The 25,729-nt window shown below is 47.0% G+C and overlaps 1 protein-coding gene across 1 annotated transcript in view; it reads left to right on the forward strand.

Moving 5' to 3' along the window:
* Positions 1-10,138: 10,138 nt before the first annotated feature.
* Positions 10,139-25,729, forward strand: part of LOC140723672 (zinc-binding protein A33-like) — a 30,624-nt gene continuing 15,033 nt past the window's right edge. Inside the window, exon 1 of the mRNA XM_073038238.1 lies at positions 10,139-10,172. Within this exon, the coding sequence (XP_072894339.1) occupies positions 10,139-10,172 (34 nt within the window). The remainder of the gene's footprint in view (positions 10,173-25,729) is intronic.

The raw sequence follows: 25,729 nt of genomic DNA on the forward strand, positions 1-25,729 counted from the left end.
CCTTTCTCTCTCTCCCCCTCTCTGTCTCTCTCTCCCTCTCTCTCTCCCCCACCCTCTCTCTCTCTCTGCCTGTCTCTGACTCTCTCCTTCTCTCTCTCTGTATCTCGCTCCTCTCTCTCCCTCTCTCCCTCTCTCTCTGTTCCTCTCTCTCTGCCTGCCTCTGTCTCTCTCACTCTCTCTCTTCCCCTCCCTCTCTGTCTGTCTCACTCCCTGTTCCTCTCTCTCTCACTCTCTGTCCCTCTCTCTCTCAGTCTCTCTCACTCTCTGTTCCTCTCTCTCTGTCTCTCTCCCTTTTTCCCTCTCTCTCTCTGCCTCTCTCCCCCTCTCTCTGTCTCACTCTCACTCTCTTTCTGTCTCACTCCCTTTCTCTTTCTCTCCCCTCTCTCTCTCTCTCCCTCTCTGTCTCTCTCTCCCTCTCCCTCTCCCCACCCTCTCTGTCTCTGCCTGTCTCTCTGTCTCTCCCTCTCTCTCTCCTTCTCTCTCTCTTCCTCTCTCCCTCTGTCTCTCCCACGTTTCCTCTCTGCCTCTCTCCCCCCTCAATGTCTCTCTTTCTGTCTCTCTCACTCTCTTTCTCTCTCTCTCCCCCTCTCTGTCTCTCCCTCTCTCTGTTCCTCTCTCTCTGCCTGTCTCTCTGTCTCTCTCACTCTCTCTCTTGCTTTCCCTCTCTGTCTCTCACTCACTCCCTGTTCCTCTCTCACTCTCTGTTCCACGCTCTCTGTCTCTCTCCCTTGCTCTCTGTCTCTCCCTCTCTCTCTCCCTCTCTCCCTCTCTCTCACGCTCTCTCCATCACTCTCTCTGCCTCTCTCTCACTCACTCACTCACTCTCTCTTTCTCTCTCTCTCTGTCTGTCTCTCACTCTCGCCACACCCTCTCTCTGCCTGTCTCTCCTTCTCTCTCTCTGTATCTCGCTCTCCCTCTCTCTCCATCTCTCCCTCTCTCTGTCTCTCTCTCTCACTCTGTTCCTCTCCCTCTCTCTCTGTTTCTCTCTCTCTATCTCTCTCTCCCACTGTTCCTCTCTCAATCTCTCCCCACCCTCTCTCTCTCTTGCTGTCTCTCTCCCTCTCTCCCTCCCACTCCCCTCTCACCCCACCCTCTCCTTCTCTCTGTCTCCGCCCCTCTCTCTCTCTCTCTCTTTCTCTCTCTGTCTCACTCTCTTTCTCTCTGTCTGTCTCTCTCACTCTCTGTTCCTCTCACTCGCTCTCCCTCTCTCTCTCTCTTTCTGTCTCTCACTCTCTCCCCACTCTCTCTCTGTCTCTCACCCTCTCTGTCTCTCTCCCTCTCTCTGTCTCCCTCTCTTTCTCTGTCTCTCCCTCTCTCTCTCACTCTCTCCCCACCCTCTCTCTCTGTCTCCCTCCCTCTCTCTCTGTTCCTCTCTCTGCCTGCCTCTGTCTCTCTCACTCTCTCCCTTGCCCTCCCTCTCTGTCTGTCTCTCACTCACTCCCTGATCCTCTCTCTCTCACTCTGTCCCTCTCTCTCTCAGTCTCTCTCACTCTCTGTTCATCTGTCTCACTCTCTCCCCCTCTGTCTCTCCCTCTCCCTCTCTCTTTCACTCTCTCCCCACCCTCTCTCTCTACGTGTCTCTCTGTCTCTCTCCTTCTCTCTCTGTGTATCTCGCTCTCCCTCTCTCTGTCTCTCTCTCCCTCTCTGTTCCTCGCTCTCTGCCTGTTTCTCTGTCTCTCTCACTGACTCTCTCTTGCTCTCCCACTCTATCTGTCTCTCTCACTCCCTGTTCCTCTCTCTCTCTCATTCTGTTCCTCTCTCTCTGTCTCTCTCCCTCTCTGTCTCTCCCACTCTCCCTCTCTCTCTCCCTCTCCTCTCTCTCTGCCTCTCTCTCTGTCTCACTCTCTCTCCAAAACCCTCTCTGTCTCTCTCCCTCTCTCCGCCCCTCTCTCTCTCACTCCCTGTTCCTCTCTCTCTCAATCTCTGTCCCTCTCTCTCTGTCTCTCTCACTCTCTGTTCCTCTATCTGTCTCTCTCTCCCTCTTTTCCTCTCTCTCTGCCTCTCTCCCCCTCTCTCTGTCTCACTCTCACTCTGTTTCTGTCTCACTCCCTTTCTCTCTCTCCCCTCTCTCTCTCTCTCTCTCTCTCTCTCTCTCTCTCTCTCTCTCTCTCTCTCTCTCTCTCTCTCTCTCTGTCTCTCTCCCTCTCCCTCTCACTCTCTCCCCACCCTCTCTGTCTCTGCCTGTCTCCTGTCGCCCCCTCTCTCTCTTTCTCTCTGTATCTCGCTCTCCCTCTCTCTCCCTCTCTCCTTCTCTCTCTCTTCCTCTCTCCCTCTGCCTCTCTCTCCCACGTTTCCTCTCTGCCTCTCTTCCCCCTATCTGTCTCTCTCTTACTCTCTTTCCGTCTCACTCCCTTTCTCTCTCTCCCCCCTCTCTGTCTCTCCCTCTCTCTCTGTCTCTCTTTCCCTCTCCCTCTCACTCTCTCCCCACCCTCTCTCTCTCTCTCTGCCTGTCTCTCTCCTTCTCTCTCTCTATGTATCTCGCTCTCCCTGTGTCTCTCCCTCTCTCTCTGTCTCTCTCCCTCTCTCTCTGTTCCTCGCTCTCTGCCTTTCTCTGTCTCTCTCACTCTCTCTCTCTTGCTCTCCCACTATCTCTGTCACTATCTCTGTTCCTCTCTCTCTCATTCTGTTCCTCTCTCTGTCTCTCCCACTCTCCCTCTCTCTCTCCCTCTCTCCTTCTCTCTCTGTCTCTCTCTCTGTCTCACTCTCTCTCCAACACCCTCTCTGACTCTCTCCCTCTCTCCGCCCCTCTCTCTCTCTCACTCCCTGTTCCTCTCTCTCTCCATGTCCCTCTCTCTCTGTCTCCCTCACTCTCTGTTCCTCTCTCTCCTTCTCTCTCTTCCTCTCTATCTGTCTCTCTCTCCCTCTTTTCCTCTCTCTCTACCTCTCTCCCCCCCTCTCTCTATCTCTCTCTCCCTCTCTCTCTCCCTCTCACTCTCTCCCCACCCTCTCTGTCTCTGCCTGTCTCTCTGTCTCTCCCTCTCTCTCTTTCTCTGTATCTCGCTCTCCCTCTCTCTCCCTCTCTCCTTCTCTCTCTTCCTCTCTCCCTCTGCCTCTCTCTCCCACGTTTCCTCTCTGCCTCTCTTCCCCCTCTCTGTGTCTCTCTCACTCTCTTTCTGTCTCACTCCCTTTCTCTCTCTCTCCCCCTCTCTGTCTCTCCCTCTCTCTCTGTCTCTCTCTCCCTCTCCCTCTCACTCTCTCCCCACCCTCTCTCTCTCTCTGCCTGTCTCTCTCCTTCTCTCTCTCTATGTATCTCGCTCTCCCTGTGTCTCTCCCTCTCTCTCTGTCTCTCTCCCTCTCTCTGTGTCCCTCTCTCTGCCTGTCTCTGTCTCTCTCACTCTCTCTCTTGCTTTCCCTCTCTGTCTGTCTCTCTCACTCCCTGTTCCTCTCACTCTCTGTTCCGCTCTCTCTGTCTCTCTCCCTCGCTTTCTGTCTCTCCCTCTCTCACACTTCCTCTCTCCCTCTGTCTCACGCTCTCTCCATCACTCTCGCTGCCTCTCTCTCACTCACTCACTCACTCACTCTCTCTTTCTCTCTCTCTCTCTGTCTCTCTCACTCTCTCCACACCCTCTCTCTCTTCCCCTCTCTGTCTGTCTCCCTCTCTCACTCTCTCTCAATCTCTCTCTTTCTCTCTCTATTTCTCTCTGTCTGTCTCTGCCTGTCTCTCTCTCTGTCCCTCTCTCACTCACTCTCTCTCCCCACCCTCTCTCTCTGTCTCCCTCTCTTTCTCTGTCTCTGTCTCCCTCTCTCTCTCTTTCCCTCTCCATCTCTCCCTCTGTCTGTCTCTCTCTCACTCTGTTTCTCTCTCTCTTTCTCTCCCTCTCCTTCTGTCTCTGTCTCTCTCCATCTCACTCTCTCCCCACCCTCTCTCTGTCTCCCTCTCTGTTCCTCTCTCTCTGCCTGTCTCTGTCTCTCTCCATCTTTCCCTCTCTCTCTGTCTGTCCCTCTCACTCTCTGTTCCTCTCTCTCCCTGTCTCACTCTCTCCCCACCCTCTCTGCCTCTCTCTGTCTCTTTCCCTCTCTCCATCTCTCCCTCTCGCTCTCTTTCTGTCTCTCTGTCCCTCTCTCTCTCTCTGTCTCTCTCCCTCACTCTCTCCCCACCCTCTTTCTCTGTCTGTCTCCCTCTCCCTCTCTCTGTCTCTCTCTCTGTTCCTCTCCCTCTGCCTCTCTGTCTCTTTCCCTCTCTCCATCTCTCCCTCTCGTTCTCCCTCCCTCTCTTTCTGTCTCTCTCTCACTCTGTTCCTCTCTCTCCCTCTCCCTCTCTCTGTCTCACTCTCTCCCCACCCGCTCTCTCTCTGTCTATCTCTCTCGCTCTCTCTCTCTGTCCCTTGCTCTCCCTCTCTGTCTCTCTCTCTTTCTGTTCCTCTCTCTCTCTGTCTCTCTCCCTCTCTTCCTCTCTCCGTCTCTCTGTCTCTCTCTCCCTCTCTCTCTCTCTGCCTCTTTCTCTCTCTCTCTCAGTGTACTTTGAAGGCACGGATGGAGGGAAGGATATGCAGTCGGGGAGCAAGTTCGAGCTGGGGTCACTGAACGAAGCCAATGCCGATACAATCAATTGCTGACTCGATCAGTTTCACTCCTCCCTCTCCATCTGCGTCTAACTCTTTTCCCTCTCTCCTTGGCCGAAGGACAGATGTGACAGTGGTGAAGAGAGAAAGAGAGTGAGGGAGAGAAATGTGGAGAGACAAAGCATAGAATATAGGGGGAGAATGGGAGAGTGCGGGTAAGTAGGTTGAAGAGGGTAAGAGTGGGATGAGCGAGTGGGTGCAGTGATAGAGGTTGAAGAGAGGCACCGAGGGAAGAAGGAAGATGGAGGGTAAGAACGTGAGCAAAGATAGAGGGTGGGGAGGCAGAGAGGGAGAACAATTTTACGTGAAATTTGAGCAAACGAGAGAAGGAGAGCAGGAGAGCGGAAACAGGGGTGTGATAGAGAGGGAGGGAAGGAGAGAGGGAGAAAGGAAGGAGTGGACCAGCGTGGAGGTGGGAGAGATGGAGAGGGCTGGAGTGGAGGAGAGTGTGGGAGTGATTGCAAGAGTAATACAGGGGAGAGGTTTGTGTGTGAGTAAGAGAGAGTGTGATAAAGGGGGAGACAGAGAGACTGCAATGAACAGTCGGGTGAGAGAGGGACAGAGGGAGTGAGAGCGCGTGGGAGAGATGGGTAAGAATGGAGGAAGGGAGAGAGGTGCAGGAAATGGGAAAAGAAAGGGACAGAGATGAGGAGGTGTAACGGAGAACAACACACACACAATGCTGGAGGAACTCAGCAGGTCAGGCAAACTCTTTGGAAAATAATAAAGAGTGGACGTGTCGGACTGAGATCAGCATGATGAGAGGATTCGATCAGTGGGGAGTGGGAACTGTCCGAGGATACTGCGGGATTGTTTGTTAGATTACAGTAAGTGAGAAGTACAATATATAATGAAAAACACAATCCCAAGTCTAAAACAAAGTGAAAGAATTGATGAAGGAACAAGTGATACGAACAATCTACTAAACAAGTGTAAACAGAGCACAGAATCATTGATCTGAGAGAAAGGGGGAGGGGGAGTGGGGGAGACTGGAGAGGGGTGGAGAAAGGGGAAAAGGGAAGGGGAGAGGGAGGGAAGAGAGGGATGAGAGTGAAAGAAAGAGAATGTGGGGAGAGGGTTCAAGAGTAGGAGAATGGGGTATACTGGGTAGGAAAGAGTGAAGCAGAGAGTTGGGAGAGAGTGGGAAGTGTGGGGAGAGAGTGTGGAAGAGGGGAGGAGAGTGTGAGAGAGGAGAGAGTTGAGAAAGTTGAGGGAGGGGAGGGAGAGAGAGAAGAGAATGGTAGGGAGTGAAAGCCAGGTTTGTAGGCAAGAGAGTGGGGAGGGGGAGGGACAGAAATGGATGGGTATGGAGTGGGAGGTGCCTCACGTCATCTTGCCCTGATGACAGATGCTGCTTTTCCTTTTGCTAAGGCAGAGGTTGATGGAATTTCGATCGGTCAGGACATGAAAGGAGACGCGGTGAAGGCAGGAAAATGGGGAGGGAGGAAAAATGGATTTACCATGATGAAGTGGCAGAGCAGTTTTGATGGGCCAAATGGCCTAATTCTGCTTCTGTCTCTCATGGTCTTATGGTCTAAGAGCAGCCTCTCATTCAATGAGAGCAAGAGCAATGAACTGTTTATGGAATTTGGAGGAGGAAACAGGAACCCATGAGTCAATCCTCATCGGGGCTCAACGGTGGAGATGTTCAGCAACTTTAAATTCCACAATATTAACATTTCAGAGGATCTGTCCCGAGCCCGGGACACAAGTGCAATTACAAGAAAGCAGGAACTGTCTGTCCTCAGTAGTGTGGCCCAGCACATCACGGGTAAAACTCTCCTCACGACTGAGCACATCTCTGCGGAGTGCTGTCGCAGGAAATCAGCATCCATCATCAAGGACCCCCACCACCCAGGCCATGCTCTCTTCTCAATGCTGCTATCAGGAAGAAGGTGCATGAGCCTCAGGAGCCTCAACCCCAGGTTCAGGAACAGTTATTACACTCAACCAACAGGTCTTTCTTTCTTTTTACAATACTTTTATTCAGAAGAAAAAAAAACATTTAGAGTGTAACACATAGATACATCTCAACATAACTTGTGTACATTCATATATTGTAATAAAATTGATCAAAATGTTATAGCATAACACATAAAGTTATACCACTCTGTAATCAAACATTTAAAGATAGTTCATACATCATAAAATAATTTATATATATATATATATAAAAAAGTCAACCCCCTACCAACTACCAAAGAAAAAAACTAATGGATGACAATCGATAATTAGAAAAAAAAGTATTCACTTAAGAAGAGAAGATAAAAAATATACATAAAGGTCTGTGCACTGTTAAAGGTCCCCAAATATCATAAAAAAGATTGTTTCGAATTTAAGACTGAGCAGCGGATCTTTTCTAAATTTAAATACGACATAATTTCACGTAGCCATTGAAGATGTGTAGGAGGGGTAGACTCCTTCCATTTAAGCAAGATTGCTCTTCTTGCTAAAAGAGAGGTAAAAACTAAAACCTGTAGGTTAGGGGTATTTAAAGTTATATCTTCATTTGCAATAATACCAAACTAGGCAGTAAGGGGATTTGGGTCAAATTGGACCCTAAAAAGTTGAGGGAAGGTATGAAATACTTCCCGCCAAAACTTTTCAATTGTAGGGCAAAACCAAAACATATGAATTAAAGAGGCATCAGCAGAGCTGAATTTATTACAAAGTGCAGAAACATTCGGGTAAAAACTGGAGAGCTTCTGTTTAGAAATGTAAGCTCTATGAACCACTTTAAATTGTAGAAGAGCATAACGAGCACAGAAAGATGATTTATTAACCCGCTTAAGAATTTTATTCCATCTATCATCAGAAATCTGACAATTTAGGTCATCCTCCCAAGCTTTTTTTTATTTTATCTAAAAAGTCTTGTCTAGAATTAATCAACAAGTTATAGATACCGGTAATAGAACCATTAACAAAACGTTTTAAATTTAAACGAGCGTCCAGTAAATTTTTATCAGGACCTATAGGAAAAGTAGCTAATTGGAAACATAGAAATCTCTAATTTGAAGCTATCTGTAAAAATGTGATTTTGGGAGTGCAAATTTATTTGACAATTGGTCAAATGATGCAAGTGATCCTGAGATAAACAAGTTCCAAAAACACTTAATACCTAGTTCATCCCAATTCTTAAAGACTTTGTCAGTCATGGAAGGGATAAAAAAAATAATTAAGGAGAATGGGAGATGATAATGAAAATTCGCTAAACCAAAAAATTTTCTAAAATGAGACCAGATCCTTAAACTTTGCTATTCCCACAACCAATGGACACAATCAACAGCTCTTCATCTCATGTTCTTGATGTTTACTTCTGGGTTATTTATTAGTTTTATTTCTTTTGTATTTGAACTTTGTTGTCTTTTGCACATGGTTGTTTTGTTTGTCCTGTTGGGGGCGATCTTTCATTCATCTTATAATGGTTCTTGAGTTCACTGAATTTACATTATAATCAAATCCCAGGATTATACATGGTGATGTGCCTATACTTTGATAATAAATTTACTTTGCACATTTTAAATTGTACATTTCAATTTGTAAGTAACTCTGAAACGCAAGAGCGGGTTGTGAGCTCAGGCTGCTGGGTAAATTATTTTGTTCTAATCTGAATGGTCGGCCCAACACTGTGACCCGTTTTTCGAGGCACACCAATCACTGGAAATATTCCTGAATTGAACTGGAAAGCCTCAAATACTCTGTCTCTCTGCTCAAGTGTGTACACACACACACACACACACACACACACACACACACACACACACACACACACACACACACACACACACACACACACACACACACACACACACACACACACACACACACACACACACACACACACCCTCTGACATGATGTCACATCAACAGTTCAGAGACAGTCTCTGGGGAGAGATTCCTTAGGAGGATGATCTGGGAGGGTTTGGCAGATGTCCAAACCACGGCCCACTTCATCAATCCGCAAGACTAAGATGTCTTCTTGAGCATGTCCATTTGTATGTGTTTGCCCCATATTCCCCTAACCATTTCCTATCTATGTACCTGTACAAATTTATTTTAAAATATTTTATTTATACCTGTTTCTACAGCGCCTGCTGGCAAATTCCATTTACCCACCTCTTTCTCTGTGGGAATGTTACCCTTTAGATCCCTCATAAAATTTCCCTTTAACATTCAATCTGAGCTCTCTGGTTCTGTACCCCCATTTCTCAGAAAATGACTCACTTTATCTGAGCCTCTTATGAATGTATTTACCTCGATAAGGGGTCACCCCTCAACATCCTACACTACAGCTAAATAGCCCAAGCTTCTCTACTTTCTGCTTTTAACCCAAGCCCCCAGTCCTGGTAACATCCTCCTGAAGCCTCCTGTCCAGTGTAATGACATCCTCCCCATGTTCGGGGAACCAGAAATGCAGACAATCCCCCAAGTGTCGTCCATCATTGAAATCAAAAGCCTTACTTCAGTTCATGTGGACAGTGTGGAATAGGCTGATGAATACAGGACTGAAGGTGTTGTGTTTCAATGCACCAGTATACGGAATAAGGTAGATGATGTTATAGCACAGGTAGAGATTAGCAGTTACAACGTTGTTGGCATCACTGAGTTGTGGTGGAAAGGAGATCCTGGCTTGAAGCTGAACTTTAAAGGATACACCTTGTATTCAAAGGACAGGCAGGTAGGTAGGCGGAGAGGCCGGGGAGGCTCTGTTGATAAGAAATGAAATGAAATCCTTCGAGAGAGGTGACATAGGATTGGAAGATGGAGAATCATTGCGGGTAGAGTTACGAAAGTGCAAGGGTAAAAAGACCCTGATGGGTCATGAGGGAGGAGCTGACCAAAGTAGATTGGAAGGGGACACGAGCAGGGATGATTGCAGAATAACAGAGACTGGAGCTCCAGGGGCAATTCAGATAGATAAATCCCAATGATGAACAAGTATTAGATAGGGAGGATGAGGTAATCGTGTTTGACAAGGGAAGACAAAGACAGCATAAAAGCGAAAGGGAGGGCAAAAATTAGCCGGATGTTTGAGTATTGAGAAGGTTTTAATAATCAACAGAAAACAATTACAAAGCCATAAGGAGTGAAAATGAGATCCGAGGGAAAGCTTACCAACAATACTGAAGAGGACACAAAAATTTAAAGAGTAAAAGAGAGGCGAGAGTGGATATTGGGCCCCTAGAAAATGACACCGGAGAGGAGAAATGTGACAAAAGCCATGGCAGAGGTACTTAATTAATATTTTGCATCAGTTCTCACAATGAATGATATTACCTGTATGTCAGAAATGTGAGAGTGTCAGGGGACATAAATGAGTGTTTTTGCTGTTACTGAGGAGAAACTGTGTGGGACGATTGAAGATCTGAAGGTCCTGGACCAGATGGACTACACCTCAGTGTTTGGAAAGAGTTAGCTGAAGAAAATATGGGGACATTAGTGATGATCTTTCAAGAATCACTAGATCATTCAAGATGACTGGAAATTGCAAAGGTCCCTTCACTCTTTAAGAAGGCAGAGCAGCTGGGGAAAGAAAATTATAGGTGAGTTAGTCTGGATGTGGTGTGCTTGGGAAGATGTTGGAGTCCAGTATTAAGAACGAGCTTTTGGGTAAATGGAGGCACATGATAAAATAGGGCAAAGACAGCATGCCTTCCCTTAAGGGGAAATCTTACCTGACAAATCTGTTGGAATTCTTTGAGGAACACAGAGCCAAGATAGACAAGGAATTATTTGGATGACAGAATTGTTGCCTTTGTGGCCAAGCTTGCAGACGATATGAAGATAGGTGAAGGGGCAAGTAGTGCTGCAGAAGCTCGGAATCTGGGGAAGGTCAGAGACAGATCAGGAAATGGGCAAATAAGTGATAGATGGATTATCGAGTAGGGAAGTCGTGCATGCTCTTTGGTAGAAGGATTAAAGGCATAGACATTTTTGAAAAGAGATAGAATTCAAAAATCAGAAGAGCAAAGGGACTTGGGTGTCCTTGTGCAGGATTCCCTCAAGGTTACCTTGCAATTTGTGTCATTGGTAAGATTGGCAAACTCAATGTGAGCATGCATTTCGAGAGGATTAGAGTACAAGAGCAAGGATGTAATGCTGATGTTTTATAAGGCATTGGTCAGACCACACTTGGAGTATTGTGAGCAGTTTTGGGTCCCTTATATCAGAAAGATGTGCTGGCATTGGAGAGGCTCCAGGCAGTTCACAATAATGATTCCGGGAATGAAAGAGTTAACATATGAGGAGTGTTTGATAGTTCTGGGCCTGTACTCACTGGAGTTTAGAAGAATGGCTGATTTATTATCCCCCTCAACCCTATTCTCCATCCACCTCCACAACACTTTTGAGACTCTGACTAATCAAGAAGTTTACTTATTAACTTCTGCTTTAAAAATCAAACAAGAGAAAATCTGCAGATGCTGGTAATCCAAGCTACACAGGTCCTGGTGAAGGTCCCGGCCCGATCTCCCTGACACCTGTTTGGAGAGAGTTGATGTTGGGAGGATGTGGGTGGGTCGAGAACGGTAAGCACAGCCTCCGACTATAGGGATGTCCATTTAGGACAGAGATGAGGAGGTATTCCTTTATCCACAGGATAGTGAATCTGCCACAGGCAGCTGTGGAGGCCAAATAATTGAGTATATTTAAAGCAGAGTAACACACACAAATTGTTGGGGGAATAGCAAGCCGGGAAGTTTCTATGGAAAAGAGAAAACAGTCGACGGTTCAGACTGAAACACTTCATCAGGACCTGTGTTGCTTAAGGGTTCCTGCAAATTCATCCCCTGTCCTAATGAGGGGTTGTGGGGGATGAGGTTGTGGGAAAGGGGACAAAGTCATCCTCATCTGCCATCTTTACCCTCTGCTCCTTCTCATTACGTCTACAAACACAGTTCACCCACAGGCTTAGATCATCCCTGGACAATAACAATACACAAGTCAGGCTGCTGATTATAGCTCAGCGTTCAACACAATCAGACCCTCAATTGTAATCAACAAGCTCCAAAAACTGGGCCTCTGTACCTCCTTCTGCAACTGGACCCTCCCCAGGAGACCCCAGTCTGTGTGGATCAGAAATAACATCTCCTCCTTGCTGACAATCAACACTGGCACACCTCAACGATGCATGCTCAGCCCACTGCTCTACTCTCTCTACACCCATGTCTGTGTGGCTAGGCTCATCTATAAATTTGCCGACGACACAACTATTGTTGCTGGAATTTCAGATGGTGACGAGGAGGAGTACAGGAGTGAGATAGATCAGCAAGTTGAGTGGTGTCACAGCAACAACCTTGCACTCAGCATCATGAAGACAAAGGAATTGATTGTGGATTCAGAAAGGGGAAGTCGAGGGAACACACACCAGTCCTCATCGTTGGATCAGAAGTGAAAAGGGTGAGCAGTTTCCATTTCCTGCCTGTCAACATCTCTGAGGAACTATCCTGGGCCCAACATATTGATGCAGGTACAATGAAGGCACAACATCGGCTATATTTCATTCGGAGATTGAGGGGAATCGGTCTGTCACTAAAGACACTTGCAAATTTCTACAGATGTACTGTGGAGAGCATTCGAACTGGTTGCATCACTGCCTGGTGTGGAGAGGCCACTGCACAGGATCAGAAAATGCTGCAGAAAGTTGTAAACTCAGCCAGCTCCTTCATGGGCACTGGGCTCCACAGCATCCAGGACACATTCAAAAGATGATGCCACAAAAAGGTTACATCCATCATTAAGGATCCCCATCACCCAGGACATGTCTTCTTCTCATTGCTACCATCAAGGAGGATGTACAGGACACTGAAGACACACTCACTGGTTCAGGAACAGCTTCTTCCCCACTGTCAGATTTCTGAATAGACAAAGAACCCATGAACACCCCCTCAGTATTTTCCTTCTCTTTTTGCACTACATTCTAAATATAATTTTACACATACTAACTGTAGTCTGTAGTGTTTATGACTAAATATTGCAATGTACTGCAGACAGAAAGGAACAAATTTCACCACATTTCAGCCGATAAACACTTCCTCAGGATTTGCCTTCTCTTTTTGCAATACATTTTAAGTATAATTTTATAAATACTTACTGTAATTTGTGGTTTTTATTCCTAGATATTGCAATGTACTGCTGACAAATTTCACTACACATGCCGGTGATATTAAACCTGATTCTGATACACAAACACACACAGCTGGGCTCAGACATACAACACTCCCACATTCCGCCCTTTGTGACACCCGGCTTGCTCTGTGGCCCCCGGTATGAAGCTCAAACTGTTGCAACACCTGCCCTTTAAATTCATGGCTGAGGCTGTGTTGTGTCTGTTCACTGTTTGAGTTTGATATTAAATGAAGAGCATTGAATGGGAAGGAAGGTTTGAATACAAGAATAAAGATCTCCTCTGAAGGTATATGGGGTCCTGGTGAGAGCGTACATGGAACACTGTGCACAGGTCTGGTCTCCGTCCTGGAGTCAGCCTGTGGGATGAAGGGAATGAAGAGATTTCCCGGATTGATTTAGGAGGTGAGATAGTGTCCTCGGAGAGATTATACTGACCGGGCCTGTCTCAAAATTAGAGAAATAAAAGGCCGTCTGACTGAGACAGACACAGTCTCACAGGGCGTTGACAGGGTAGAGGCAGGAATGATGTCTCCTTTGGCTGTGGTGAGGAACCGGGGTCACAGAATCCGAGTTCACCTCAGCACGACTGAGATGAGGAGAAATTTCCTCATCCAGAGGGCAGCGAATCTTTGGAATTTACTCTACAAGGTTTCTGAATTCGAAGGACAAATTTTGGGGCTCTGCGATGCTGGGAACGTTGCGCGAAAGTGGCGCTGAGGTCAAAGATCAGGCATGTTCTGAGAGAAAGGCGGAACAGAGGCAAAGGGCCGAATGGCCTGCTCCAGTTTCCTTTTTCTAAAGTCCGAGTTTACCTTTGCGCCTGGTTCTCCCTTGATCTTCAGCCTGTCCTTTTGCACAGGGGAGCGCTCACTGCGCCGGAGTTCCGTCGGCAGCCGCTGCGGGCCAGCTCCCGTATCCCAGCAGCAGGAGACAGGTCTAGGAGTAAACTCCAGACAACAGGCCCCGATCCACGGCGGGGAAAGACCGGGCTCCCTCTGTGCGGCTGAAACATCTCACGGAATCTCCGCCCGAATCTTCACCTCCGCCCTCGGAAGGGTTCAAAACTCTGGCCGCTGTTGCAGCCTTTACCCGGGGAGCTGCTCCCAATCTCGGGTCTCTCACCGGGTCCACTCGTTCCCGATTCGCAACTTCGGTCCGCCCAGCGTCCCGCCCACTGACACCCCTCAGCCAATGGAGGCAAGAATCTCCCAGTGGTATTTTCTGATTGGCTTTGAGTGTATCCGAGGGCGGGCTGCTGCCGGGAGCTGGAGATGTCAGTCACTGTTTGCTCTCAGAATCAAAGCAAGTTCCCCGATGCTCAAAGTTCAAAGTAAATTTTATTTTTATTTTTTAATATTTTTTTAATTTTTATTGAACACAAACAAAAACAGACACACTAAACATATGCTAACAAAGCCAGGGAATCACACAAAAGCAGCAACAGATATATAACTATTAACTTTAAATATACTGTTACGAATGTGCCACAGGTCTGAGGGGCCGAAGGGTATGGGGTAGCCCCCTCCTTTGTGAGAATCGCAAGATCACTATTAAGTCAGTTCAGGGGACACAGGAAATGAGAGAAGGACATGCAGAATCCACAAAAGGGTTGAAATGTGTCCTGGCCTCCGAAAGGCGGACCCATTGATACCGGCTATTGTCTCTTGGAGACGGACTTGTGTATTGCATCCTGCATGATGCATCGAAGCCCCCCCCCCCCCAGGCAATGAACCGAGGGGGAGGTTGGTGGAGGGATGGCATCATCCCAACCTGATCGACATCTGCGACCCTGTGAGTCAGGATAAAAAGAGGGTCTGGGGGAACAGCCCCTCAGACGCACCAGAAGAAACGCTAGCGATCCCGTAATAGCGAAAGCCGGTGGAAGGCCACGTGCGTCCGTATCCATTTGCCCCGGAATCGGTGGCCTTTGCCACGGAAAAACGGTTTTTAGCTAACAACGGGGAACTCAACTCCCAACGACTCTCGAAGGATTGATATCATAAAAGGAATCGGCAAGTTTTTCTCTAAATCTCTCTCTCCCCAACGGCTGCAGCCTGTATGAACTGAACGAACTATATATTTCCATCGGACAATTCATTATCCCCTAGACAACGATACAGCTTATTTCTTATTGATTATTATTATACCCGCACCTTTAGATTTAGTATTGACGACGTATAGTATCTGTATATTTGCATTGATATTATTTTTGCGTCTTTTTACTAATAAATACTGTTTAAAAATAGTATCATCAGACTTCAACGGACCTCTCTATCTTTGCTGGTAAGTGACCCAGTTACGGGGTACGAAACAATACAAACAGAGATAACCCAAAACGTTGACAGATTTGTACAGTCTTTACAGCTTTCTGTTTATGGGATATTTTCAGAGTATAAACATATAGTTTGAAGTCTGATGTAAAAAATATAAATGAAGGTTTCTTATTGCTGTGATTGCATTTATGGATATAAAATTTGCTGTAAATTAACAAAATATTTATGATAAAGAAATGATCCCGATGAGATTTGGTATTATTAGAAAACCAAATAAGACATTTTCAAAACAAAAAGTTAAATCCACGTTAATATATTGATCTATAAATTGACAAACAACAACCCAAAATGTTTTAACACATTCACAATCCCAAAACAGATGAAATAAATTCTCTGGATATAAACCACAAAAAGAACAGTTAGTTTCAATATCAGAATTAACCCTTGTCAAATAAACACTGTTTGGATAATATCTATGTATAATTTTAAATAAGCCCCAAATACTCCTCCACCTCAGATTCCCCAAGCGACTATTCCAAAAACTAACAGAATACATATAAGTCGCCACATACAACTCCTACAAACATACAGAGCAAAGCTACAGAACGGTAACTATGTCTGGATCACTGAAAAATCAACCAGAGTGCAGAAGTCAACAACCTTCGCCAATGCAAATAAACAATGAGAACATGAAATAACCGCAGCGGCTGCCGATAGATGTCCGGTGCTCTCAGCGCTCCCTGTTCAATCTGACAGGACAAGAAACAGTGAGGCGCAAAGGTAAACTCGTGTTTCAGAAAATAAGAAATAGAGAAGGTGTGGCCATTCGACCCCTTGCACCTCTTCTGCCCTTCACTCAGAACATGCTTGACTTTTGACCTCAGCACCACTTCCCTGCAACTTCCCATCACCGCTGAGCCCCAGGATATGTCCATTCAATTTAGAAATCTTGCGGAGTTAATTGCAATGATTCACTGCACTCTGGGTGAGGAAATTTCTCCTCATCTCAGACATGCTGAGTTGTCCTCGGATTTTGAGTCTGTGAGCGCTGGTTCCACACCTTATGGGAAACATCATTCCAGCCCTTCCGCTGTAAATATCCTGTGAGATTGTATTTCTCTAATTCTGAGACAGGAATATGATCTGTCTCAGTCAAACCACCTCTTATTTCACTCATTTTGTGACAGTCCCAGTACGACGATTTGTTGTGGGAGCATCTCTATGGACAGCAGATGTGTGAGTTATCCTGTGTTGTTCCACAGCCTGATGGTTGAGGTGTAGTAACTGTTCCTAACCCTGGTGGGGCGAGTCCTGAGGCTCTTGTACCTTCTACCTGATTGCAGCAGTGAGAAAAGAGACTGCCTGTGTGGTGAGCCTGATCACAGCCGCCTGTATCACCGTCCCCTCTGGCCTGCCCTATCCGGGACCAAAGGGATTGTGGAGAGTAAATGTGGTACTCTGTCGAGTATCACTGTGATCTGTCCCCTCTGGCCTGCCCTCTCTGGGACCAAAGGGATTGTGGAGAGTAAATGTGGTACTCTGTCAATTATTACTGTGATCCGTCCCCTCTGGCCTGCCCTATCTGGGACCAAAGGGATTGTGGAGAGTAAATGTGCTACTCTGTCGAGTATTACTGTGATCCGTCCCCTCTGGCCTGCCCTCTCTGGGACCAAAGAGATTGTGGAGAGTAAATGTGTTACTCTGTCGAGTATTACTGTGATCCGTCCCCTCTGGCCTGCCCTATTCGGGACCAAACGGATTGTGGAGAGTACATATGTTACTCTGTCGAGAATTACTGTGATCCGGGGTCTCTTCCTGCCCCTTATTATTCTTGTCTGTGATTGCAGTGCGACAATCTCTGGCCCAATGTCCTATCTTTCTACAAACCCCGTCTCTGTCCTTAGCCAAGTGTCCTCTTCATCTGCACCGTCCGCACGATCCTGCCACCCGTTCTGGGTTCTTCGTCAGGACCTAAACTCCATCTCCTCACTACCGGTTCTCTGTGCACACTCTCGCTTTTCCCCAGTCCCTTTAAAGAGTCATTTGTTCTCCATATTCATCAGAATTTATGTCACCCGGGGCCAGGTCTGACACAGCGAATTGAGATTAGTTAACTTAAAGGAGTGGGCAGGCTTTTGTCTGAGACAGTTTAGAAAAGTCTGCACTGCCAGCTGGACATACTGATCTGTCCAGGGGTTTGCCGGCATTGGACTCTCACGTATCCTTAAAACGAGCTCTAAAGTACGCAAGGGATTCTCCTTTTTTCTGGAGTTATCGGGTAAATTCACCAAAATCCGCATGCAGTCGGGCTGTCATTCAAATGGGTTCCCTTTCCTCAGTGACATCAGCCCCTCTGGTGGCTCCCGGTCACCTTCGGGCGTCTGCCTGGGAAAGGGGAACCCACTCCCGGTCCCTGCCCGAGATGTTCCATATATAACCCTGAGGAGTAGCACAAGTCCCCGGGCAGGGTCTGGAAAGGGGAACCCACTCCCTGTCCCTGCCCGAGAGGTTCCATATATAACCCTGAGGAGTGGCACGTCCCCGGGCAGGGACTGGAAAGGGGAACCCACTCCCTGTCCCTGTCCGAGAGGTTCCATATATAACCCTGAGGAGTAGCACAAGTCCCCGGGCAGGGTCTGGAAAGGGGAACCCACTCCCTGTCCCTGTCCGAGAGGTTCCATATATAATCCTGAGGTGTGCAGGCAAGTACCCGGTCAGGGTCTGGAAAGGGGAACCCACTCCCTGTCCCTGCCCGAGAGGTTCTATATATAACCCTGAGGAGTGGCATGTCCCCGGGCAGGGTCTGGAAAGGAGAACCCACTCCCTTTTTCAATGAATTCAGGTAAAGCCCCTGGTCCGGACGGTTATACTGCTGAATTTTTAAAATCGTTTTCTTCTATACTCGCTCCTTGGCTTTGTAAACTTTTTAAAGATGCGTTAACTGTAGTTAAATAACCACAATCTTTTTATGATGCCTCCATTTCTTCAATTCTTAAAAAAGATAAAGACCCCTCTGAATGTGCATCCTATTGGCCAATATCCTTGCTGAATACGGATTCTAAGATTTTTACCAAAATTTTGGCCACTAGATTAGAAAATGTATACCTCAAATTATCTCTGATGATCAGAACGGATTTATTAAAAACTGTTATTCATCTTTTAACATTAGAAAATTACTTAATACAATTTATACTTCTTCATCTGAAATACCAGAATGTCATTTCCTTAGATGCTGAAAAAGCGTTCGATAGAGTTGAATGGCTATATTTATTTAATACGTTGCAGAATTTTAATTTTAGCTTGAAATTTTTATCATGGATTAAATTAATGTATTATAAACCTTTGCCTTCGGTTCTGACCAATAATCAAAGATCTCCTTTTTTTTCAGTTGTCCCGTGGTACGAGGCAAGGCTGCCCTTTAAGTCCTCTATTATTTGACATTGCTTTGGAACCTTTAGCCGTTGCCATTCGTGAATCACCTAATATTTTTGGTATTACCCGTGGGTAAGGGACTTACATGTTATCATTATATGCTGATAATTTGTTACTATACATGTCTGACCCTGAGAGATCTATTCCTGCTATTTCATCCTTGCTTGCTCAGTTTAGTAGCTTTCCTGGCTACAAACTGAATTTTAATAAGAGTGAATTATTTCCATTAAATATGCAAGTTCCTATTTATAAACACTTACCATTTAAAGTTGTCACAGATCATTTTACTTATTTCGGTATTAAAATTACCAAGAAACATAAGGGTTTATTTAAAGTTAGTTTTTTACCTTTAATTGAACGAATCAAGCAACTTGTTAGCAGGTGGTCCCCATTATCTCTGTCATTGGTTGGTCGAATTAATACTACCAAGATGATAGTATTACCCAATTTTTTATATTTATTCCAAGCATTACCAATTTTTATAACTAAATCTTTTATTGATATTATTGACTCCAAAATATCCTTGTATGTGTGGCAGAATAAAAATCCTAGATTGAGTAGAAAATATTTACAGAAGCCTAAGAAGGAAGGTGGTTTCGCTTTGCCAAACCTGAGATTTTACTATTGGGCAGTTAATATTCAATATTTAATATTTTGGACACAAGAATCGGTCATAGTACCTTGTCCACAATGGGGAAATTTGGAGTGTAAATCTGTACAAGACTTCTCATTGTTTTCTATTTTAGGATCTTCACTTCCTTTTGCTTTATCTAAACTGAATAAACAAATAACTGATCCTATAGTTAATCATACATAAAGAATATGGTTTCAATTTCGTAAATTCTTTGGCTTGAATAATCAAGCCCTATTATATCTAACTTCTTTTTCCAGCCCTCTTTTATGGACCTAGCCTTTGTGTTATGGAAAACAAAAGGTATAACATGTTTTCGTGATCTATTTTTAGATAACAGTTTTATGTCCTTTGAACAGCTATCCAGCCGAAAACTCTTTTTTTTAGATACTTGCAAGTTAGAAATTTCTTGAATGTTAGTATTTTCTGACATTATGTCCAATGAACATTACAGAAAAAAATCTAGCTCTGAATCCTTGCCAGAAGGGTTAAGTAGCTATCATTTATCATATGATCAGGAAAATACAGCCAGGAGAATCAGAAATAATTCAGAAGGAATGGGAAAAAGAACTTCACTGTCTTATACCCACAGAGCAGTGGGAGAAAATTTTACAATTAGTCAATTCTTCTTCTATTTGTGCTAAACATGCCTAATACAATTTAAGGTTGTTCATAGGGCTCACATGCCCAAGGATAAACTCGCTCGATTTTATTCTTATGTTAATCCAACCAGTGACAGATGTCATTCTGAAGTCGCTTCATTGACCCACATGTTCTGGTCTTGCCCCCGTTTGCAAAATTATTTGAAAAATATTTTTGGTATTATTTCAACAGTTCTGAATATCAAATTGCAACCGCATCCTATTACTGCAATTTTCGGTTTACCAATGGTGGATAATAGTCATTTATCCCCCCTCAGCCAAGCGGATGATTGCATTTGTTACATTAATGGCTAGAAGATCTATCCTATTGAACTGGAAAGAAATTAATCCTCCAACTATATTTCAGTGGTTTTCTCAAACTATTTCTTGTTCGAGTTTAGAAAAAATTACAGGTGTTGTCTTTGACCCTTCAGTTAAATATGAAGAAACTTGGAGACCATTTATTCAACATTTTCATATAAGCTAAACTGACTTTTCCTGAACCTTACTTTTATTGTCCTTCATTATTTGGATGGAGGTGCGGAGTTATTGACGCTACTGTGTATAATTGATATAATGCAATGGCCCATGTCGGTTAGGATTTTTTTCATTTTTTTGGGGAGGAGGGTTTCTTATTTTCTCCATTTTTTGTAACCACTATGAGTTTGGGAGGTTATTATCATCTATTTGTATTTATACCTTAACCTATTAATTATGTACTCTCAAGCTCTTTGTATTCATGTTTCATTTATGTTTGTTTAATATCAATAAAAAGATTTAAAAAGAAAGGACTATTCTGAGGAAAGGGTAGAACAGGCGCAACGGGCCGAGTGGCCAGACATGCTCCTGTTACTTATTTTCTAAAGCACGAGTTTACCTTTGCGCCTTGTTCTCCCTTGGTTTTCAGCTGTTCGGATTGCACAGGGGAGCGGTGAGAGCTCCGGAGATCCATTGGCAGCCGCTGCGGGGCAGCTCCCGTCTCCCAGCAGGAAGGGACGGGTCTGGGAGACAACTCAGACAACAGGCCCCGATCCTCGGCGGGGAAAGGCCGGGCGCCCTCCGTGTAGCTGAAACATCTCACGGAATCTCCGCCGGTCTCTTCAGCTCTGCCTTCGAAAGGATTCACGACCCGCCGGTGGTGCAGCCGGAACCCGAGGCGCAGCTCCCGTCTCCCAGCAGGAAGGGACGGGTCTGGGAGACAACTCAGACAACAGGCCCCGATCCTCGGCGGGGAAAGGCCGGGCGCCCTCCGTGTAGCTGAAACATCTCACGGAATCTCCGCCGGTCTCTTCAGCTCTGCCTTCGAAAGGATTCACGACCCGCCGGTGGTGCAGCCGGAACCCGAGGCGCAGCTCCCGGTCTCCGGCCTCACTCGGTCCCGGTTCCAAACCCCGGCCCGGCCGAGCGCTCAGCGTCCCGCCCACTGACACCCCTCAGCCAATGGGAGCACCCATCTCCCAACGGTGATCGCAGATTGGCTGTGCGTGTGTGAGGACGGGCTGCTGCTGGGAGCTGGAGATGTCAGTCTCAGAATTAAAGCAAGTTTCCCGAAACTCAAATTGCAAAAAAATTTTTATTATCAGAGTCCAGATAAGTCACCACATACAACCCCGAGAAGCATTTCCCTGCGGACATACTTAGAAAAAATATAGAATACCCGGTAGTTACCATAACAGAAGCAGGCAGTGAAAGATCAGCCAGAGTGCTGAAGGTAACAAACTGTGCAAATGCAAAAAAGCGATAAATAACAAGAACATGAAATAACCGCAGCGGCTGCTGATGGATCTCCGGAGCTCTCACCGCTCCCCTGTGCAATCCGACAGGCTGAAGGCCAAGGGAGAACAAGGCGCAAAGGTCAACTCGTGATTTAGAAAATAAGAAACAGGAGCAGGCGTTGTCATTCGGCCCGTTGCGCTGTTCTGCCCCTCACTCAGAACATGGCTGATCTTTGACCTCAGCGCCACTTCCCTGCAACGTTCCGAACATCGCCGAGCCCCTAAATATGTCGTCTGTGATCCCTGGCGGCGTGAGGAGCCGTCCCAGTCTGATCCTTGCTGCATGCTCGGAGATCACTCCCACAGCGCGCTGCCCCGAGATTACTGCAGTGGAGACGAGAGGCTCCCTCCCAGTCTGATCCTTGCTGCATGCCCGGAGATCACTCCCACAGCGCGCTGCCCCGAGATTACTGCACTGGAGACGAGAGGGGCCCTCCCAGTCTGATACTTGCTGCATGCCCGGAGATCACTCCGACAGCGCGCTGCCCCGAGATTACTGCAGTGGAGACGAGAGGGCCCCTCCCAGTCTGATCCTTGCTTCATGCCCGGAGATCACTCCCACAGCTCGCTGCCCAGAGATTACTGCAGTGGAGACGAGAGGGCCCCTCCCAGTCTGATCATTGCTTCATGCCCGGAGATCACTCCGACAGCGCGCTGCCCCGAGATTACTGCAGTGGAGACGAGAGGGCCCCTCCCAGTCTGATCCTTGCTGCATGCCCGGAGATCACACCCACAGCGCGCTGCCCCGAGATTACTGCAGTGGAGACGAGAGGACCCCTCCCAGTCTGATCCTTGCTGCATGCCCGGAGATCACTCCAACAGCGCGCTGCCCCGAGATTACTGCCGTGGAGACGAGAGGGGCCCTCCCAGTCTGATCCTTGCTGCATGCCCGGAGATCACTCCCACAGCGCGCTGCCCCGAGATTACTGCAGTGGAGACGAGACGGTCACTCGCCTCTTTGCGGACTGTGGGCTGGCGAAGATCTGTGGAGAAAGATGCAAGGGCCTGTGCCACAGCAGCTGCGTGACAGAAGGCTCACTGATCCTCGGGCTGTTCCCAGGACGCGCAGGAAAACGGACAGCGAGTGCTGCTGGAAGATCATCAACTCAGGGGAAGACGCTCGAAACTTGTTGGCCTGCCATCACATCGAGATGTCCGGAGAGCAGCGGTTCCCAACCTGGGGTCCACGGTTACTGGTATTGGTCTTTGTCATAAAAAAATGTTTGGGATCCCCAGTCGTACAGGAATGCTGCCGACTGACACATTCCAGACTACAGGGACACCATTGGGACTACAGGGATCCTCTACACTGGACAGGGATTGGCCGGGTTGGCTGAGGAAGCCTCACAGTTATTGTAGTAGTGAACCACCCCAGGGGGGACATGGCTTCTCCTTTCAGCGCAGGACTTCAATCATCTTCCAGGGGAAGGTCCTTCCATCCGCAGGGATAAGGTCTTTGAAGATTCCGCTGACGTTTTTGTCGCACTGGGTTTTTAAGAGATGGGGTTGCTGGCCATACGGCCAACCCTCCTCCGCTCGTAGCCGGGCTTAGACAGACCATGGCCGCGTTTTGTTATCTGTTGTCTGTTTAATGTGTTTTTGATCCCACACTACACATAGAAAGGGCCAGAATTTCCACTGAACACATTCAGCAAAACCATGGGCGTTAAAAAGCTTTAAAAAGACCCACTTTCAGGAGCGGGCAGCGGAGTGCGCAGGAGCAGAGTGCTGGGCTTTGGCTCAGCGGGCTTCGACACAAGAGGACTTCGGCAAGAAGCCTGCTTTTCATTTATTCTGACTAATCTGGGATCAGGTAATGGGGGAGACGGTTAGAGCAGTGGTGTGCTCCGTATGCAGTATGTGGGAGGTCAGGGTCAACACAGTTGTCCCTGATGACCATACCTACAATAGGTGCATCCAGCTGCAGCTCCTATCAGACCGAGTTAGGGAATTGGAGCAGGAGCTGGATGAACTACGGATCATTCGGGAGGCAGAGGCAGAGATAGATAAGAGTTATCGAGAGGTAGTCACACCGAAAAGACAGGAGGTAGGCAAATGGGTGACAGTCAAGAGAGGCAGGGGGAGCAGACAGAGAGAGAAGAGCACCCCTGTGGTCGTTCCCATCAAAAATAAGTATACCGTTTTGGATACTGTTGGTGGGGATGACCTACCAGGAACAAGTTGCAGTGGTCCTGTCTCTGGCACTGAGGTTGGACCCGCGACTAGGCGGGGGAGGAGGGAAGAGAAGAGAGCGGTAGTGATAGGGGATTCTATAGTCAGGGGGGCGGATAGGAGATTTTGTGGGGAAATCGGGAGTCTCGGATGGTATGTTGCTTCCCTGGTGCCGGGGTACGAGACATCTCAGATCGGGTGCAGGTTATTCTCGAGAGGGAGGGCAAGGATCCAGATGTTGTGGTCCATGTAGGGACCAATGACGTGGGTAGGATGAGTGAGGGGGTCCTGCGTAGGGAGTTCAGGGAGTTAGGTGCGAAGCTGCAGAGCAGGACCCCCAGGGTAACAATCTCAGGAGTGAGTGAGATTGCGAGTGAGGCAAGGAACAGAAAGATTATACAGATTAATACGTGGCTGAGAGGATGGTGCAGGAGGGAGGACTTCAGGTTTTTAGATAATTGGGCTTTGTTCCAGGGAAGGTGGGATCTGTTCCGAAGGGACGGTTTACACCTGAACTGGAGCGGTACTAACAATCTTGCAGGGAAGTTTGCTAGTGCTTCTTGGGGGGGTGGGTTAAACTAAATTTGCAGGGGGCGGGAATCCAGAATGTGAGAGAGGATAGCGAGAGGAAGAATAAAGGACAGGTGGGGACTACACGGTTCCAGAATATTAAGTGTGTAGTGGAGAAAGGTGAGGCGGAACAAGTGATAAGGAGGACACATGTACAGAGGGATGGTCTGACGGAACATGGAGTTAAATGTGTTGAAAGAATAAGTAAATTTAGGAAGGTAGCCCGATGGGAGTTCGGGGAGCTGGGTTAAGCACAAAAGGCAGTGATTCAAACAGAGAGAGGAGACATTGGCGAAAAATTCTATATCTGAATGCACGAAGTGTCAGAAATAAGGCGGATGAGCTTGAAGCCCAGGTGCGAATGGGTAACTATGATGTTGTTGGGATAACAGAGACGTGGCTGCAGGGAGATCAGACCTGGGAAATGAATGTACAAGGGTATACGTGCTATCGTAGGGACAGAAATGTGGGCAGAGGGGGTGGGGTGGCCCTGTTGGTGAGGAATGAGATTCAGTCCTTTGCAAGGGGGGACATAGGGTCAGGAGAAGTAGAGTCTGTGTGGATAGAATTGAGGAACAGTAAGTGCAAAAGGACCCAAATGGGTGTTGTCTACAGGCCACCAAACAGTAGCATGGATATTGGGTGCAAGATGAATAGGGAGTTAACATTGCCATGTGGCAAAGGTAATGTCGCAGTAGTTATGGGGGATTTCAACATGCAGGTGAACTGGGAGAATCAGGTTGGTGCTGGACCACAGTATAAGGAGTTTGTAGAGTGCCTACAGCATATATGTCAAACTCAAGGCCCGCGGGCCAAATCCGGCCCGAGGTGGAATTATCTTTGGCCCGCGAGATAATATCTAATCACGTATTTGCTGCACAAATCACTCTCTCACCTAGATGGGGTCAGTTGTGCTGTGAGGATTACATTCCTTGACTTCTCTAGTGCCTTTAACACCATCCAGCCCAAGATCTTAAAGCACAAACTAACGGAGATGGGAGTAGACTCTCACATGGTGGATTGAATAGTGGACTACTTGACATTGACAGATAGACCTCAGTATGTGCGGTTGGGAGACTGTAGGTCTGACACGGTGGTCAGCAGCACAGGAGCGCCGCAGGGAACCGTACTCTCTCCGGTCCTGTTCACCCTGTATACATCAGACTTCCAATATAACTCAGAGTCCTGCCATGTGCAGAAGTTCACTGATGACACGGCCATAGTGGGGTGTGTCAGGAATGGACAGGAGGAGGAGTATAGGAAACTGATACAGGACTTTGTGATATGGTGCAACTCAAACTACCTGCGTATCAATATCACCAAGACCAAGGAGATGGTGGTGGACTTTAGGAGATCTAGGCCTCATATGGAGCCAGTGATCATTAATGGAGAATGTGTAGAGCAGGTTAAGACCTACAAGTATCTGGGAGTACAGTTAGACGAGAAGCTAGACTGGACTGCCAACACAGATGCCTTGTGCAGGAAGGCACAGAGTCGACTGTACTTCCTTAGAAGGTTGGCGTCATTCAATGTCTGCAGTGAGATG

Source organism: Hemitrygon akajei, unplaced genomic scaffold, assembly GCF_048418815.1.
Source record: "Hemitrygon akajei unplaced genomic scaffold, sHemAka1.3 Scf000124, whole genome shotgun sequence".
Lineage (NCBI taxonomy): Eukaryota > Metazoa > Chordata > Chondrichthyes > Myliobatiformes > Dasyatidae > Hemitrygon > Hemitrygon akajei.